Source organism: Phascolarctos cinereus, unplaced genomic scaffold, assembly GCF_003287225.1.
Source record: "Phascolarctos cinereus isolate Bilbo 61053 unplaced genomic scaffold, phaCin_HiC Scaffold_5;HRSCAF=322, whole genome shotgun sequence".
In the NCBI taxonomy this organism is placed as follows: domain Eukaryota; kingdom Metazoa; phylum Chordata; class Mammalia; order Diprotodontia; family Phascolarctidae; genus Phascolarctos; species Phascolarctos cinereus.
Genome location: NW_027555958.1, coordinates 392,167,716 through 392,186,622, shown reverse-complemented (window position 1 = coordinate 392,186,622; position 18,907 = coordinate 392,167,716). Strand labels below are relative to the sequence as shown.

The 18,907-nt window shown below is 35.0% G+C and overlaps 1 protein-coding gene across 4 annotated transcripts in view; it reads right to left on the bottom strand.

Annotated features, from left to right (window-relative positions):
- Positions 1-4,287: 4,287 nt before the first annotated feature.
- Positions 4,288-18,907, bottom strand: part of UCHL5 (ubiquitin C-terminal hydrolase L5) — a 39,121-nt gene continuing 24,501 nt past the window's right edge. For 3 of the 4 annotated variants that reach the window (XM_020984440.2, XM_078156442.1, XM_078156443.1), the window contains 5 exons: positions 17,383-17,446; positions 16,151-16,253; positions 15,437-15,550; positions 12,398-12,496; positions 4,288-5,525 (listed from right to left, as the gene is read on the bottom strand). In XM_020984440.2, the coding sequence (XP_020840099.1) occupies positions 5,481-5,525; positions 12,398-12,496; positions 15,437-15,550; positions 16,151-16,253; positions 17,383-17,446 (425 nt within the window). In that variant the 3' untranslated portion in view covers positions 4,288-5,480. The remainder of the gene's footprint in view (positions 5,526-12,397; positions 12,497-15,436; positions 15,551-16,150; positions 16,254-17,382; positions 17,447-18,907) is intronic. The other variant, XM_020984441.2, reaches the window with a different exon arrangement.

Here is an 18,907-nt window from a genome sequence, read left to right as displayed (position 1 = left end):
ACCTAGTACACAGCTAGGGCTCAGGCCTCCCACTCCTCAATCTGCTTTCTATTGGTGACCCAGGAGTGGGCAGTGGGTAACAGAGCTGCTAGATGGCACCCATTCCTGGATCATACACTAGTTCAGGGATCTTTTTTGAGCTCTCCTTGCCTCGGTGCTTCCTGCCCTGCTGTCCAGTCTCAGTCCTTTCAATTCCTGAAGGCTGGAATGCTCACCTTGAGGCCACTCCTGGCCAAGTCCCATCCTCATGTCTGCAGACCTCTCTGTCCATCTCCCTAAGCTGTCCTGGGCTAGAAAAATGAATCACTGTGATTTTTCTCTTGGATTTCCCAATTACAATTTGGTCTAGTGTGTTTTTTAGATTTTTATGGAAGAAGTATGTGTAGGGTAGCTAGGGAAGGAAAGAAGGAAAGAAGGAAAGGGAAAGAAGGAAGCCAATACCACGGAGTTATATATTCCCGCCCTAATGTCATAAAAAATGTCACCTAACAAAATGTTGTGCTCAAATATAATTCTTACAAAGAAATGTAGGCTAAGCATCCAACATGTGTTTTAAAAATATATTGTTATCTACACCCAGAGAAAGAAATATGGAGTCTGAATGCTGATGGAATCATTTGCTCTTCTCTTCCTTTGTTGTTTTATTGCTTCATTCTTGTGGTTCCTCCCATTAGTTCTAATTGTTCTTTACATCATGACTAATGGGAAAATATGCTTAACATGAATGTATATATAGAGCCTATGTCAGATTGTACACTGTCTTGGGGCGGGGAAAAGGAGTTGGAGGGGGAGAAAATTTAAAACTCAAAATCTTATGGAAGTGGATGTCAAAAACTAAAAAATAATTTAAAAAATGTTGTTAGATCAGGGTAGTAGTATACTATTATATGTGTTGTGGGCAGGGGGTTGGCATGGTTCTTTTTTGGGAGGAGGAGTATTATTTCCTTTTACTTCCAAGAAAAGTTCCTCTTAGAGATATCTAACCCAGTTTTAACTGAGGAGGGAAAAAGGATTGACACCACCCCTTCCTGCCTACCCTCTCCCCTCAACACAACTAGATTCTTCTGTGGCCATGACAACAGGATCAGATCGGCTAGAGAAGCAAAGAAAGCCAATAAAACTGGAGCAGATAGAATATGGAACCCATGGGGGCTAGAGAAGTCAGCTTTGAATGGTTCCTTCCACTTTTGAGCTACTTCTACATAGATGTTGTCATTCATGATGACAGGTCTTTTCTTATTTCAATTTAAAAATTCATTTTCTTCTATGTTCTCCCTCCACTACCACCTCACCACCACCCACAGTTCACCTAAATGAATATTTCTGATTTTGGCCTCTACCAGAAATAGAGCAGGCTGGATCTTATATGAAACTTATATAGCACACACCCCACCCCCTACTATGCAAGGAGCTCAAAACAGTGGGAGAATATATTCACAATATTCAAAGATTTTTGTAAACATGGTAATTTCTGCTTCATGGCCAGTAAGTATTACTAGTAAATTGCTCTCTTTAATAGAATTGAGTTCCTATATTCATTTATTTAAGGTATAACTTTTTTTTTTTACCTTATCTTACTTTAGAATTTTATAGCCTCTTACCCTCTTATTTGCCTGGCGCTATTACTCTTATCTGGTTTCTAATATTTGTATGCTTCAAGAGTAAGCTCCTTAAAGGCAGGGACTGGGCTGGTTTTTTTGTTTGTTTTTAATTTGTGCTTGACCACTGCCTTATTCGTGTATAGTCTGTGATTCATAATTATTGAATTGAACTGTCACTGTTTGCCTTCTCCTCAAAGGCAAAGTCAGTCAAGAAACATTTATTAAGTGTCTACTATGTGCCAGACTTTGTGCTAAGCACTAGGCTAATTTGAAGCTTTTAAAAAATATTGCACAAGGTTGGCATATGCTCAAACAAATACTGTTTTCAAGCCCTATGTTCTCCTTCCCAGTAAGAGAACTGATGGAGCTTTGAGAATTGTGTTCTACCTACATATCTATGTTTGCTAAGACAGAAATCTTTTAATAAGATATAAAAATTCTGACAGTAGGTTCAGAAAATCACTTATATCTACGGAAGTATACAGAAGTGGGTAAGTTTTCCAATGGCAAATTAATTTTTTTTTTTTTGCGCAGGAATGAGACATATGCTGCCTTGCAAAACTGCCAAAATGAGAACATTTAGACAGAATGTATCTGCCTGTTCTTGTTTATACTTGGGAAAGTTTCCTAACTCTAGCTGTTTCTGCACCAAAGCTGTTTCAGTAATATCACATACATTTTATGAGAGTTAAAAGATTCTCTATGACATGTAGTAGTTTCAAAAATTTGTCCCTATGTATTCTGATATTAATTTGTGCGTATGCATGCATACACACACACTGGTCAGACAACCAGATAGATTAAAAGGGAATATTTGTTTAAAGGATCATCAATATAAAAAGATCAGGATGTCATCTACTTGTTTTACAAATGCTTCTTTTAAAATCCTAATACAAGGGGCAGCTAGGTGGCACAGTGGATAGAGCACCAGCCCTGAAGCCAGGAGGACTGAGTCTGACCAAACACATGACACCTACTAGCCGTGTGACCCTGGAAAAGTTACTTAACCCCAACCACCTTTAAAAAAAAAATTTTAAATCATAATAAAAGGTAAAATAAAGTTTTCAGCCCTGAAATTCTGACAGCAAATTTTAAGTATAACATACACATCTCTGCTTTGAAACAGTTTGCTACCATTATTTATTATCATCATGCTACAATTTTAATTTAATAAGAGGATTTTCAGAATGGCATGGCCTAATCAGGAGTGACTGAGCCACTCCCCTCATCTCTCAAATCTAATCAGTTGCTAAATCTGTAAATGTACTTTCATTTTTCTAGCTTCCATCCCCTCCTCTTCATTCACAGTACCTCTATCCTAGCTCCCACCAGGACTATTAAAATAACATCATATTTGGTTACTCTGCATCCAGTCCCTTCCCTTTCTGATTTATCTTTCATATAGTTGGTAAAATTATCTTCCAAAGACATGTCTGATCATTCTATTCCCCAGCTCAAAAACATTATCTATAGGATAAAATACACATTCCTTGCCCTCGCATTTTAAATCATCCATGACCTGGCGCTGACCTTAAATTTCCAGCCTTATTTCATTATTGCCCATCCTAAATATGTTCTAGGCAAACTGTATATTACCTCTATGTTTTCCTTTAATCCATTCCCTATATCTGAAATGCACTCCCTCTCTGCATCATAGAATTTTTTTCTTCTTTCACGGTTTAGAAAAATTTTGGTCTCTTTAAAAAAGTCTTTCCTGACTCCTTCCCCTCCCCTACTGTTACTGTTCTCTCCCTTTCAATTCCCCCCATTAGAATGTAAACTTCTTGAGGGCTGGGACTGTATTCCCACACTGTAGCACAGAGCCTTTCTTATAGTAGAGGCTTAATAAAGAATTGCTGAACTGAACTGAAATATAAAAATTATTATGGCATCTAGAAAATTTCTGAAACAATGTCAGTTACTGTCAAAGAAAGATAGTGTACTACCCAACTGACTAGAGGTAGTGTGGTAGAATGAAAAAAGGAATAGATTTAGAGTCATATGACCTGGATTCCAGTCCCAGATTTACTGATTTCTAGCCATCTATCAATTAGCATTTATTAAGGCACTACTTTGCGATAGAACAGACACTGTGCTAGGTGCTGGGGAGACAAAAAAAATAATGTAATTCCTCTCAAGTACCTTACATTCTATCATGGAAGACTATCTATACATACACATACACACACAGAGAATAAAAACAATATAAATGTGACAGTTTGGGGAGCATAGACAGAAGCAGTTGTGGCAATCAGGAAAGGGTTCATGAAGAAGGTAATGCTTGAGCTAAGTCTTGAAGGAAGTTCAGGACACAGTAAGGTAGAGGTTAGAAAGGAGAGTTTTCCAGGCACGGAGTATAGCCAATAAAAGGCACAGAGACAGGAGATGAAGTACCATCTATGATGAATGGCAAGAAGGTCAGTTTGTCTCATAAGAGTGCAGGAAAGGAAATGATGTATATTGAGGCTGGAAAGGTAGGTTGGGTCCATGCTGTGAGATGCTTTAAAAGAGAAAAGTGTATTTAATTTCTGAAGCAACTGGGAACCACTTGAGTTTATTCAGTATTGGGGTAAAGGAAAGAATATGGTCAGACTTGTAGAAGATAGACTGGAGTGGAGAGAGCCTTGCTGCTCTTTTATCATCTTAAATGAGTAAAATTAAGAAATTATGCACGGAGAAAAAAAACTGTTATTAAGTTGTTTTATTAATATCTCATCAAATTTTAAAGTAATATAATCATTGTGGTGAGGTATTTCCTAAAACAGGCACCTCCTTTGAAAATTCATATTAGTAATGGGCCTAATTCACAAAGCAAATTGGAATTTCTTTTTATATAAATAGGATTTATGAGATTTCAATTATAAACAAGTATAGTTATTATATGAAGTAAAATTTGATGAAGCCCAGAATTACAAAGATGTTTTTAAATGGCACTCTGAGGATCTGTTGAACCATGCCTCTCCACCTTTTTGTTTTTTTAACAGACCTGAAGATCCTATTGGCCCTCTACCAACATCCCCATTTTTAAAGAATTTCCTCTGAAGTGTAAGATCACCAAATTGAAAAACAATTTCAGGATACAGCTTAAAAGTTTAAAAAACAATGCAGCCAAAATGAGAAAATTTTTAAAATATAAAATATGACAGCATGTCATTAAGAAAAAAAATACGCTTTGAAGCACAATACTCATATGTTCCACAAAAATAATTCTACCCAAAACAAAACATTTTAAAAGTTTCCCAAAATTAAAATGGGCTACTTATTTTTTTCCACTGATAGAAATGGAAATCCTTATGTATTACATATTTGCCTTTATTAAATGGGTTTGTAATTAAAATATTATCAACTACTCAGTATAGAAAATAAAAAATAAAATTCTATTTAAAACCTCCAAATAATAAGTACCAAAGAGAAAGAGAAGTACCAAACTGTTCCATTAATGATATGATTTAAGAAAGCAAAAATAGTCCAAATATTATTACATTAACATGTGACATTCTTCTGTTTTATTATAAATCTTAATCTTTAATTGTGGGACAAAAGCCTAAAAGATAAATTAGGAACAGTTTTGAAGAATATCATTTGTGCATTTCAGGTGCATAGTTCTTTTTTCAGAGAAGCTATCGGGAATGCAGATACAAATGTCAAATAATGGAATTTGGTCAAGCAACTCTAAACACCACTTTTACTTAATATGCACGACATGCACATGATGCAGGTAAGGGGAAAAGATTGTATGAATCCATGCATTCAAAGTGAGACAGATTGCTACTATTGTCAAACGTGCGCTGGACCAGATAGGATGTTGTTAGAAGTCCTGTATACTTATTGTTTTTTCATCAAAGTAAGATCAGAAGCATCTTCCTCCAAGAATCTTCTTCATTTGGTTTCCTGAGCTTTCTTCGCATTCTGTTTTTCTTTTGCCTAGAAGTTAAAAGATAGATTATGACACAAATTCAAGAGCAACAATTATACAAGGTTTTCCCTTATAACTTGAAATACATATATTTTCTAGGATATACTGAATGTGTGCCTTTGTTGAAATGCTTTCACCATCTGAGCCTTTCTGTGAAATGATTTATAAAGATCATTCCCTTCATTCATAAATAGAAACCACTTAAGACTATATTTAATTTCCAGCTTCTTTCTATTTGTTCTATTTGTATCTTTCAACTTTGTTACTCTCAATGGCTTGCTCATAAATACATTAATGTCTTCAATTATAACAATATTAGTAATTGACATTTATACAGTGCTTCAAGATTTATAAAGTCTTACATAAATATGATCCACTTTGATACTTTTTTTGGGGGGGCTAGGCAGTGGGGTTAAGTGACTTGCCCAGGGTCACACAGCTAGTAAGTGTTATATATCTGAGGCTGGATTTGAACTCAGAGCCTTCCAGATCCAGGGCCGATGCTCTCTCCACTGTGCCACCTACCTGCCCCCTACTTTGATACTATTAAGATGGAATAACGGTAGGTTCCCAAGGGATTATTATCTCCATTTTATAGATAAAGAAACTGGGACTCAGTTAAGTGACTTGACCATGGCCATACAGTTAGTATGAGAGACAGAATTTGAACCCAGGCTCCAAGTTCAGTGTTTCCACAATCTAGGTGTACTTAAGCAAAAGTGAAAATGAATTTGTTGTTCTAATTAATATTCTCCTTAACAAGAGCTTAGACACACGTAATATTAATATTATATTGAACATGAGTTGTTTTGTGCTATTAGGAATCTAAACAAAAAATCATGTTGGGGTCATCATTATGAATATTATTATTGTAGTATTCCATGAAATACCTTTAAATATGGCTTTTAAAAAATTAATCCCAATACTTATTTGCTTGTCATGTGTTTTTTTCCAAGAAAGCAGAAGAAAAAAAACCTCAGTTCTCTGATTTTTCTTTTCTAATTGTTCAAATTCTGGATAAATTAGAATTTATTTCAAGAATGTCATTAAAGAATTATGTGTACAAGAAGGTACTATACTTCAGTACAGATTCTGAAAAAAAAATCTTAAGAAATAAATTTTTATTATGCAACTTAATTTTCTGCTGAGGTACTAAAAAGGAGACAGAAAGAGGAAGCTAAATCTGAGGTATTAGTAAAATTGTAAGATAACTCAACACAAACAAAGCTTTCTCCACAAAATGCTTCCTCATCTTAAAAACAACATAGAAGAGTAAGCCATAATTTTATTTTAAACATGGACAATGCGTCACATAGCAAATAAAATGATGTTGTCTAAGTTTAAATAGAATATGAGTTTATTCACCTATTGTGCCCACATTTACCATCTGCTAAGTGGGAGGAAGGGGAACAAACATTTATTAAGTGCCTATTGTGCGCCAGGCAGTACGCTAAGCACTTTATAAATATTATCTTATTTGATCCTTATGAGAACCCTAGGGAGGTAGGCACTATTATTATCCCCAACTGACTTGCCCAGGGTCACAAAACTACTAAGTGTCTGAGGGCAACATCTGAACTCAGGTCTTCCTGATTCCAAGTCCACTGGTCTATCACCTACCTGCCTCTGTACACAACTATTAATCCATTAATACTGAACAAAGCTTCCATTTCATGGAATGAGAATTCAATTTGAAAAACAAATGCTTATTTTATTTCTTTCTTTACTCATTCTTGAATATACTTTCAAATTTAAAGAAAACTAAAACCTAAAGATGATTTCAATGGTTTGACAACATCATTAATATAGCAAATGAATAGAAATAACATAGAAGTATGAGGACATTTATCCCTTGCATAATCTTGATTAACATAAAATTAAGGGGATATAGAGCAGAACATAACCACAGAAGGAAAATAAATCCTCTTAAGAATAACAAAAGTATCAGTTTTAAACAACTTGGGTAAAATGGTACACAACCAATAAAATAAAGTATCCCTCTGCACATTAAGATATTATTTTGATGATGGAATTTATTGATGATTTTAATAATTTTAAATATGAATGGCTTCACTACTCTTCTGCTATCATATGTAAAAGACATCTAATATGAGGATATGTACCCACAAAAGAAGTTCCAAAGGGGAGTCCCCAAATTGTTGCCAGTTTAAGTATCACTTCTATTTGAAAATATGTATCAGATTACTAATTGTGATGTAGCCCTGTTTTCCTATACTAGATTGATACATTTTGTCACAGCTATGGTGCCATCAGATTACAATGGATAGAAAACATTATACAGAAAGAATAGAAAGAAAATATGGTACAATTTACATTATTATAAATTCTATAATTAAATAACAATGTAGAAAAATATATACATCACTCAAGCAGAATAAATGTAACAATTCAATTCAATTTCAATTTTATGAACATTTATTGAACATCTATTGCTTGAAGAACACTGTGCTACATACTAGGAGATTCAAAATTATGCAGTCTCTTCCCTCATAGAGCTCATACTTTGGTAGGGGGATGGACCACATACAAAAGTAATTAAAATACAAAACTGAACATGGTAAATACCAGCAGCTGAGAAACAAGGAAAGGCTCTACTCAGGAGACAGTGATTGATTTGCATCTTGAAGGAAAGGCGATGGCATTCTGGGTATGAGGGAATAGCCAGTTCAGGGGCAAGGAGAAGGAAGCTGTCCCTTGTGTGGGAGGAACAAAGTCAGCTTATATCACAGAGTGCACTAGGGTAGTAATGTCCAGTGAGTCCAGAATGGTACAAGAAGGCCAGATGGTATAAGGTTTTCAAAGCTAAACATTTAAGCTTATGTTTTATGCTAAAGAGAACAAAAGCCAATGGAGCTGGCTGCATAGAGGAGTGATTAGATCAAATCTGTACTTAAGGAAAATTACTTTGATAGCAATGTATAGGACAAACTAGAATGTAACAGGTTTCAAGTAGGAAGGTCAACCAGGGTTGCAATAATCTAGGTAAGAGATGGTGAAGGTTTGAAGATGGTAGCTGTGTGAGTAGTGAAAGGAACAGATGTGAGAGATGTGAAGTAGAGATGGTAAGACTTGGCAACTGCCTGGGCATGTGGGTAAGGGAGAATTAAGAGTCAAAAATGATATCAAAGTTACTAACAAAGGACACTAGAATAATGATGGTTCCTTTCAAAAGAAACAGGGAAGAGAAGTGAATTTTGCAGAAAATATGAGTTCCATTTTGAACGTATTGATTCAGAAATGCCTCCAAGAAATCTAGTTTGAAATTTTCAAACTGCAACTGGCGTCACAGGATTGAAACTCAAGGAAGACAGTGGAGCTGAATATGCAGATCTGTGAAGCACTACCATAAAGACAATAATTATAACCATGGGAATTGATAAAGGCACCAAGATAAAGTATAGAGATAAAAGAGGGTCTAAAAGTCTCACACTTAGAAGAAGTGATTATGCAGGATGAGCCAACAAAGAAGCTATTTTTAAAAGCCTATGGGAATATGGAAACTATTTTTCTCTCATGGAAAGGGACATCTTTATTCTGGAAAAACTTAGTGACAACAATCTTCAAACCTGAAGACTTCGTTGCATTGGTTTTCCCAATACTGTATAAAAATGTTAAATAATACGGGTCCTAATACTAATCCCTCAGGAACGATGCCATTACACCACGATGTGGAAAAGACTAAGGTAATCTAATTATAGAAAATAAGTAATACAAAAGAAAAATATCGTTCCTGCCCTTTAGGAAATTACACTTCCTGGAGAATACAACATGTTCATAGGTTAAGTAAATGTAAGATAATTTGAAGAGGTAAAGCAAACAAACAGACAATCTGGAAATGCTTTGCAAAGGAGGTAGTATATGATGAAAGACTTTGAGGAAGCTAAGGATTCTAAGAGAAATGGCTGAGAAGGACAAGCACTTCAAGCTTGAGCAAAGGCCCAAAGTCTAGAGACAGAATGCCAGGTTCTGGGAACAGAACAGCCTGGCTGGAACAGAATATGTGAAAGGTAATGATGTGAAATAAATTAGGAAAGGTGAAGTCACAGTCAAGATTGTGATGGAAGAAGGAAAAGTAATGTTATTAGAAGCTATTTGAGATGTGGAGACAGAACCTATGATGCTTGGCAACTACCCAAATATGTGGAGCTGGAGAAAGGAAGGAGCTTAAAGATAACTGCAAGGTTGTAAATCCAAGTGAATGAAAAGATGGTGGTACCCTCAAAAGAAGTAAGGAATTTGGAAGAGGCATGGGTAGAGATAAATTTCATTTCTGACATGTTGACTTTTAGGTTTATGGCATACCCGTGTTGAGATATCTAGCAGGAAGCTGAGCTCAGGAGGGAGAGGTACAGATCTGCAGAGATGAAATTTTAATCCATCAGAACTGATAAGGTAACCAAGGGAAAGAACAGAAAAAATATTAAGGAACACACCCACACCTAGTAGGTATGAGATGAATGGTGATTCTACAAAGGAAAATGAGATGATTCAGACAAGAGGGAAACCAGAAAGTTAAAGAGAATATTCAGGATGGAGAAGGCAGTTATATTCTAGCTCAACATTTTTTAAAAAGTGGTGTGATCAATGTTGTTTGCTATATAGACTGTGTAACTAATTTCTGGTACAGATGTAAAATGTAAGAACGTAAAGCTACTATGCAAGCTTGTTAATCAAGAACTCCTTATCAGAGTATATTCAGAATTACGATTAGTATTAAAGGGTTATGAGAGGATTAAGATTGATCCTGTATCATTTTCTTATTGATTCTGTAGTAATGGATTTTGTCCTGCAACTGCTTAAGTCATGGTTCTCTGCCTCTAAACAAAGTTACGAGTTCAGCTGGCCTTTAATGGGTTAAGTTTTTTAAAAATCCAGCTCTTCTTACCTCAAGGAACTTTGCTAATCTTGGGGAATGTGTGTGAAAGAAAGGGAGTTGGGCCTGATAAACTTTATCCACCAAGTTATCTTTCAAGGATGTCTGGTTTGCTGTCCAAAGTCTGGGCTACCTTGCACCTAGACTCAAACAATGAACACTTCTTAGTCTCATGGGGCAGGGGGAGAATGGGGCGGGGGGGGGGGAAGGAGGTAGCGTTGCTAGCTAGCTCCTATTACCAAACTTCCAATCAATCATATTTCCTGCATCTCAGTTTTGTAACTAATCATGCTGTCCTCAATCCCAAGATGCCATCTACTGTTCTGTTCTCTGTTCTGTACTCCCCAAACCACATAAAAGAACTCTCCTTTTGCCTGAGGTCTTTAGCATAAATGGAGGCAAGCCACTGACCCATTTATTAATAGGAAGCATGCCCTTGCTAATAAATGTTACTTTCCTGAGAAATCTGCCTCAGTTTATCCTTTTGTTAAATTCCAATTGTGACAATTACAAAGATCCAATCAAACATTTGTTAAATACATACTAAGTGAAAGGTACAGGGAAACAAAACCAAAAAAGTTTCTGGCCTCAAGGAGTTTGCATTCTACAGGGGAGATACTCTAGAAAACAATGTTTAGTTCCAGGAAACATCTGAAGAATAAACAACAAACACGTTCTCTCCATCCACTCCCATAACAGGGGTTAACAGGTTGTTTTTTTTTAAATGCATGAAAAATAAACATGTTTAAAGAAGCATAATAAGAGGAAAAAGTAAAAGGTAACTCAATAAATCCAAAAGCAATAAAATAAAATGAAAGAGTAATATACAGCAGTCTGAATCTACCTTTTAATATTACTAGTTATTCACAGACTGCCATCTCATGTCCAAAATTGTATGTAATGTTTATTCAAGTTCAAGGCAAGGAAGTATTCTGATTTCTAAGGCAAAATTAAGACAATATCTGGTAATTATAGCTAGCTGAAAACAAATTTAAAGATCACAGCTTCATGGCTCCAACTTCCCTTTTCCAATATGACATTTCTTGATACTCATATGTATAGAAGACATGAAGAGCAGAACAGATTTGAGAACAGTTTATTTTTCTTATAACAAAATGCTAGAATTTTATGCTAGAATTTGGAATCTGTGATAATACTGACAGAGCCAGACTGAAATTTTGTTTAGTAAATTTTCACATTAGTAGTAATAAAGCTGAAGAAACCATGTTTAAAAGCATAAAACTTTTAGAAGTTTTTTAAAAAAAGCATAAAATTACTTTCAACGACTATTAAAGCACTCAATATATACGGCAGATACTAATGATCAATATATATATATATATACTTGTTAGCTATGGTATTTAGGCAAATTATTTGTTCGTCTAGTTTGACTTGCTATTATGTACCTAAAAAATTAAATCTCTATTTCTTATTAATATTTTATAATTTAGATTTCTATAATTCAAGCTGGTTTTTTTCCCCCTGAGCAAAGAGATTTAGACTAGGAGTGAAGAGATCACGATTTCTGTGATGGCCAGTTGTGGGAATTTTGGAAAGTCACTACATCTTTTCAGGCCTGAGTTTCCACATCTGTAACCTAAGGGAACTGAATTCTATATGATCTTTTCTAGCTCTAAAATTCCTGTCCTGATTCTAGTTCGAATTTGTAATGTTTTACTATATTTCTAACCCTAAAGATTATTCGAAAATCATTTTTCATCAAGGGACAAAAGAAATATGGAGTTAATTCTTCAACTAAATCTTAGAACTCAATACTGGAAATTCAGAAAATGTGAAAGCTTCATAAGTGGCGAAAAATTTTTTTTCGTATTCTCCCAGCTTAGGTTATAACTATCACATTTGACATCATAACTAAAAGCAAAACCATAAAATTTAAATGACTCAAACAAAATTTAACTTACATACATGCCAAAATCAAGACTGCATAAATTTTGGGAAAATTTAACATAAGTAATCATGACTTACCTTTTCTACTAATGGTATTAACTGCTGGTGTTCTGCTAAAGTCTTTAATAGCTCCATGATGAAAGGCAGATAATTATGCTTCCTTCTAATATTTTCAATCTGAAAGTGAATCAAAAACACTGCAGAATACTATCTTCTCATACTAAATTTTAAAAAGTAAACTCATATAAACACCATCTAAGAAACAAGTACCAATGAAGTATATAGACCTATAACGGGCACCACATTTTTAAAAAGAAATATCAACATTGTCAAGTCATATGAATCTATACCTCATTCAGTAATGCATTATAGTAATGTAACATGCTGGCTTAAAAATTAATTCAATACTCTTATTAAGTCTTTCACAAAGTACTAATTCCATACTTTACAGAAGCAACCTTAGATTCAGCAAGGCTATGTCAACAAAATGTAAATTCTAGCAAGTTCTATCATGCTAGAAAGGTTTTGAGCATGGTCCCAGCAATGGAGTATTTCTGCTCCCTGAGGTCCAACCTAGCTTATCACCACTTGGCTGACCATTCAGTAACAAATTCTTTGGTTATGGCAACCTATAAAACAAGGGAAAAAGCAAAACAACCCTTGGTCCTATGCTATGCCATTTTATTTATATAATGGTAGTGGCACAGAGGCAGATAATGTCGTAAGAGATGTTACAGAGGCCAAATCAATAATACCTGGAAAATATTTGGATATAAGAGGTAAAAGAGAAGAGTCAAGGATGAGTATTCACCTAGAAAAAGGAGTGTTTGGAGGAAGATACAGAAATATGAGTTTCATTTTGGATGTGCTGAATGGGACATTCAGGTGGATGTGTTCAGCAGGACTGGAACGTTAAGATGATACAGGTGTCTCTCAATTCTAACCTTCTCATGTCTTTAAAAAAAATAAGTATGGCACTCCATTTTGTTTTCTGAGAAATATTTATTCACTATCAACAACTGCAGAAAGACTACAATCTAATTGCACTGTACCTGGATAACAGGACAGTTGTCCTATTTCTAAAGTTCAATAAAAATCTTGAATTAAGATAAAGCCAACAGCAAACCAAAGGCTTAAATTCAAATCTTTTTATAACAACTTATCTTTTCAGAAAGGAAACAGAAACAAAACAAGGATGATAATAAATTCAAAAGGGAAGATTTAGGTTTACCTGTAAATGAAAACAACAAACACAAATTTGATGACAATGTTATCCACAATATGGCTTCTGTGAGGGCAAACTGAGATACACAAATCCACTGACAATTACAGGTAAGTTATTTCCTTCCACTATTATACCAAGGTGAAGTAAATTCACCTGGGATCTGCAGTCTATTGAGTCTCATGAGCATTTCAGATTCCCCTCCCCACAGGAACTATTAGCCAGCCCAAGACAACAAACTGAGGTAAATTCATCGGAGGTATGAACTCTTACATCACCACTCTCTAATCGGAACATGAAAACTGAATATTTCTCCAAGTTTCTCTATTAACCACTCAGCATTTTTCCCTTCCTTCCCTGCCCAAGACTAGCTTCTTCCTTCAATTTCTTTTCTAACCTTCTGTTCTGATCCTTGCTATAGTAGGCAGAAATCCTTTCTTATACTCATCCCTATTCAATTCAGCCCTTTCTTTTCCCCTAGTCCCTATCCTTCTGTGCTGGTGTCCTCTGGAACACTTTACTTTGGTACTTCAAAATGTATTCAGTTTGGGTATACCCTCTATCCAGCAACCCTGCTACATCTCACTGGATGGCCAAGAGTTGCTGTAACTCAGAAGTATATCACCTTATAGTTCTAGGGGCAATAAGCCTCTGAACTGATGAGAGATATACAACCCATCACTGAGTCTGTCCTCATGGCCTTTCCAAATTAGTAGGACCCTACACTCCCCTTACAGAGCCTCTGAAAAAGCAGGATCATCTCTGTACCATGATGAAGTACTGGAGTAGGTATTTACTAGGAATTATAAGGTCACAACTTGAATTATCATAATTTGGTTTATTCCCCTACTAGACTGTAAGTTCCTTAAGAGGATATAGCGTGATCTGTTTCAACTCCAACACCCAAGACAGTACAGTATATATAAAAGGCACTTCATAAACATTTGTCAAATGGGATTATTAAGCTGAACTGTAAAGTTATAACTTCATTTACAGAACCCAGTTCATTGCAGTTCACAGCAAATGACCAAGATGATGAATAAACATCTACTTACTGTGTACATAGCTACCCCTCGACACAGAGAATTCTTATAGCTGTAACACTATACATTCAGAATTTTTCTTGATCTTTTTTAAGAGACTGCTTTTTTTCCTTCTCATTCTTCAAGACTAGGATCAGAAAGCTTATTCAATTCACCTCATACCGTCTTCAAAGACTAGCTATCTATCAGTTATCATTGATATCTAGCAGGACCTGAGGCTCTACAAATTTAGCAACTCTTCTGATTTTATTTCTTCATATAAGTAAGGTCTTCTTTATTTTATTTAGCTTTCCCTTTCAGGTACATGGTAAACAGGATGAAATACCACTTTCTATTGTTATTTAATTCACTGCTAAGGATTACCAAAAAATTAACCAGCTGGTATGTATGTTGGCCAAATTTCTGGTAATAAGTCTTTCTATATTTAGCTAGAGTTGTAGATGGAAAGTAGACACAATCTAGATCTATACCTGAAGCCTATCCAGCTTGGCAGAACCTGACAGAGCTTGCTGCAATCCACTGACATTGCCTTCAAGAACCCAACAATGAAGAATCAGGTAGGATTTTTGTGGAAAATGGGGAGAGGGAAGGAAAGAGAGGGAGAAAAGAAGAGAGAAGAAGGATGAGCTAGAGAGAGAGAGAGAGAGAGAAAAAAAATTTTAAATCTTGAAATAACATTTTGGGGGGGGAGGCAACTGTTGTTAAGTGACTTGCCCAGGGTCACACAGCTAGTAAATGCCAAGTGTCTGGTCTGAGGCCAGATTTGAACTCAGGTCCTCCTGACTTCAGGGCCAGTGCTCTATCCACTTCGCCACCTAGCTGCCCCATTGAAATAATTTTAAAGAAGCATACCTTGTATCTTTTTAATTTCTGAATTTCTTCCTCAATTAGCATCTGGTGTTTGGCGACTTCTGACTGAATGGTACTTAACATATTACTACTCTGATCTGTATCCATGGGTTCCTCCTTGGAAAAAAAGAACAGCAACACTAAGTATTAACACTGTCAACATTTTTAAAAGGATAAGTATGTAACAGAACAATTACTCTGGAATTAACATTTAAAATGTTGGTAACTGAGTAAACGTATTCTAAAATATAACATTAACACACATAAAATTCACAACATTTCCATATATAAAAATATATATTTATGTGAAATAAAATACTTGACATATGAAGATTTTCTATTTTTCACAAGATTCATTAATTTTAGTCAAATTACTGCACATATTTTCACTATTAAGAGTAATTTTCCTTTTTAATCAGAAACGGAGAATCTAAAAATGGTATGCTAAAAACTTTTTACAGAAGAACTTAGTAATATGGACCATTACTACAACATATTTGTTAAAATCTGTCAGTATGAAGTAAGAATGACATTTTCTAAGAAAATAACCTAACAAGAAATGTAATATGTTCTAGTAAAATGTTTAAGTCTTTGAGGCCAAGAGCTATTTTTCACTCTATATTCCAAGCACCATGGTATATACATACATCTTTGTGTACAGTATATACTTAATAAATGTTTGTTAAATTAAATATACATAAATTCTTGACAACCAACCTCCGCAAGCTGTCTTTGCAATTCAGCTATTTTTTGTTCATATATCATTTTTCTGTCAGACACAATGGCCATCAGGTTAAATCGTATTTCACCTTCACTGTACCTAAAAAAGATTTCTGAGAATTATTTCCCATTTTATTATAGCAGAACAAAAAAAGTATACTGTTCACAATAAGAGGAAAAATTATGGTAATCTATTTCAAAATAACCTTTGAAAGCAAGCCAAATACCCTAAATTGAATAACCTGCACAAGCAGATTTTAAAGGTTCACAAACAAGAACAATCCATGGACAAGCCAAATTCCAAACAAGATTGTATTTGTAACTGCTTTTAGACCAATACTTTCATTTTTTCATCAAAATGCTTATGATGATACTAAGTATACCTCTTTACCAATTTCCCTTATGGCAATGAGCAAGACGAGAACAAACATTCAGGAGAAAAAAAAAAGGAAAAATTTTATTTTCTATTGATAGAGTTAAAGGCAAACTGATTTTTGCAAAACTTTTTTTGAACAGGATAGTACCTTATATTTGTGTCCATGTCCTATTCTGATATTACTAGCTCTTATCCTATTCCCAAAAAAAGTAAGCCTATTTACAACCAGGACGAATAACAAGCACCTAAGGTGACAAGCAAATAAAAGACATTTAAAAGAGTTGTATCGGGTGAATTTTACTAAATTTCAAGTACATTTCCTAAAAGACTTCACTTTCTCTTGTGAAGCATCTTACATACAGCCAGCTTCAATTACCAGATGAACTGTTGTTCATCATATGTAACTACACAACAAACAAATTTTTATTTACACATTGATCGTTATGTCAGAGCACATTTTTTTATTCCTAAGAGATGACACAACACTACTTAAAATTAAAGGATTTTCTACAATAATAGGAATGTTATTCTTGAATGATATTAAGTTTGCTAAAATTAATTTTTGTTTTTTGAAGAATTCTGGCTTGACTTTACTGGGTGCTAATTTTTTTTTGCCTTTTTTTTTGGGGGGGCAAGGCAATCAGGGTTAAGTGACTTGCCCAAGGTTAGACAGCTAGTAAGTGCCAAATGTCTGAAGTCAAATTTGAACTCCTCCTGGCTCCAAGGCTGGAGCTCTATTCACTGTACCACCTAGCTGCCCCAAATTAAATGTTTTTGAAATAAAGAAGATACGGTCCTAAACAAATTTTTAAAACTGGACTTTGGCGCCCACAAAATTTCACTCAACACTTACTTTTGTATTCTTTTCTCTATAACTGGTCTTACTGCATTAATCCAGTCTTCTTGATTACATGCACCTAAAACAAATGGAAAGCATCAAGTAAACTAAGATGTGAAAAAAGCAGCATGAAAAATGTTTGGCAGGTTTGGTTTAAAAATATGTCTTTTCAGGCAATGGTGGAAGCTATGAGGAGAAGAAAGCAGAAAAAAATTTTTTTCCAACATTGACTACTTGTTGTTTTAACTCTCAAATGTCTGTGATAACCAGGACCAGAGACAGAATGAGAACTGAGCCCAAGAAATAACACAAAAATATAAAATAGAAACCTAATTTCAACCAATAAATCTAACTTTTATTTTCAAACTCTTATCTCTTAGCAGAGTGACAAACAAGGTAGGAAAACCTGATTGATGAGTTTAGTCTTTTATTCCATCAACTTACCCTTCAATGCCTATGGGCAGTTACTCAGATAAAAAGAAGCAAGAAATGCAAAGAAATGGGATAATTCATATATTGGAAAAATTAGGCAGGAGTAAGGAAAAACAAAAGATATGCATATTTAATAAATTGGAATGGACTATATAAGGATTGTTCATTCATTTATTTATTTTTAAATTAATTGATTTTGAATTATCAACAATTACTTCCATAAGCCTTTGAGTTTTAAATTTTTCTTCTCCTTTCCCACCTTCCTCCCCAAGATGGCACGAAACCTGATATAGACTATACATATACATTTCTATTAAACATACTTTCACATTAGTGATGTTGTAAGTGAGAATTAGAATCAATAGGAGGAACCACCAGAAAGAGAAAACAAAACTCAACGGAAGAGAAAAAAAAATAGCAAATAGTATGCTTCGATCTGCAATCAAATTCCATAGTTCTTTCTTTGAATGTGGATAGCAGTTTCCATCATGAGGCCTTTGGAGCTGTCTTAGATCCTTGTATTGCTGAAAAGAGTTAAGTCTATCAACATTAGTCATTGTACAATGTGGCTGTTATTGTGCACAATGTGCTCCTGGTTCTGCTCATTTCACTTGGCACCATACAAGTCTTTCCAGGTTTTTCTGAAGTCAGACTGTTCATCATTTCTTATAGCACAGTGGTATTCCATTACGTTCATATACAACAACTTGCTCAGCCATTCCCCAATTGATGGGCATCCTCTCAATTTCCAATTCTTTGCCACCACAAAAAGAGCTGCTATGAGTATTTTTGTACATGTGGGTCCTTTTCCCATTTGTATGATCTCTCTGGGACACAGCCATGGAAGTGCTATCGCTGGGTCAAAGGGTATGCACATTTTTATAGCTCTCTGGGCATAGTTCCAAATTGCTCTCCAAAATGGTTGGATCATTTCGTGACTCCACCAACAATGCATCAGTGTTCCAATATTCCCCACATCTTCTCCAATGTTTATCATTTTCCTGTTTTGTCATATTGGCCAATCTGATAAGTGTGATGTGGTACCTCAGAGTTGTTTTGATTTGCATTTCTCTAATCAATAGTGAGTTAGAGCATTTTTTCAAATGAC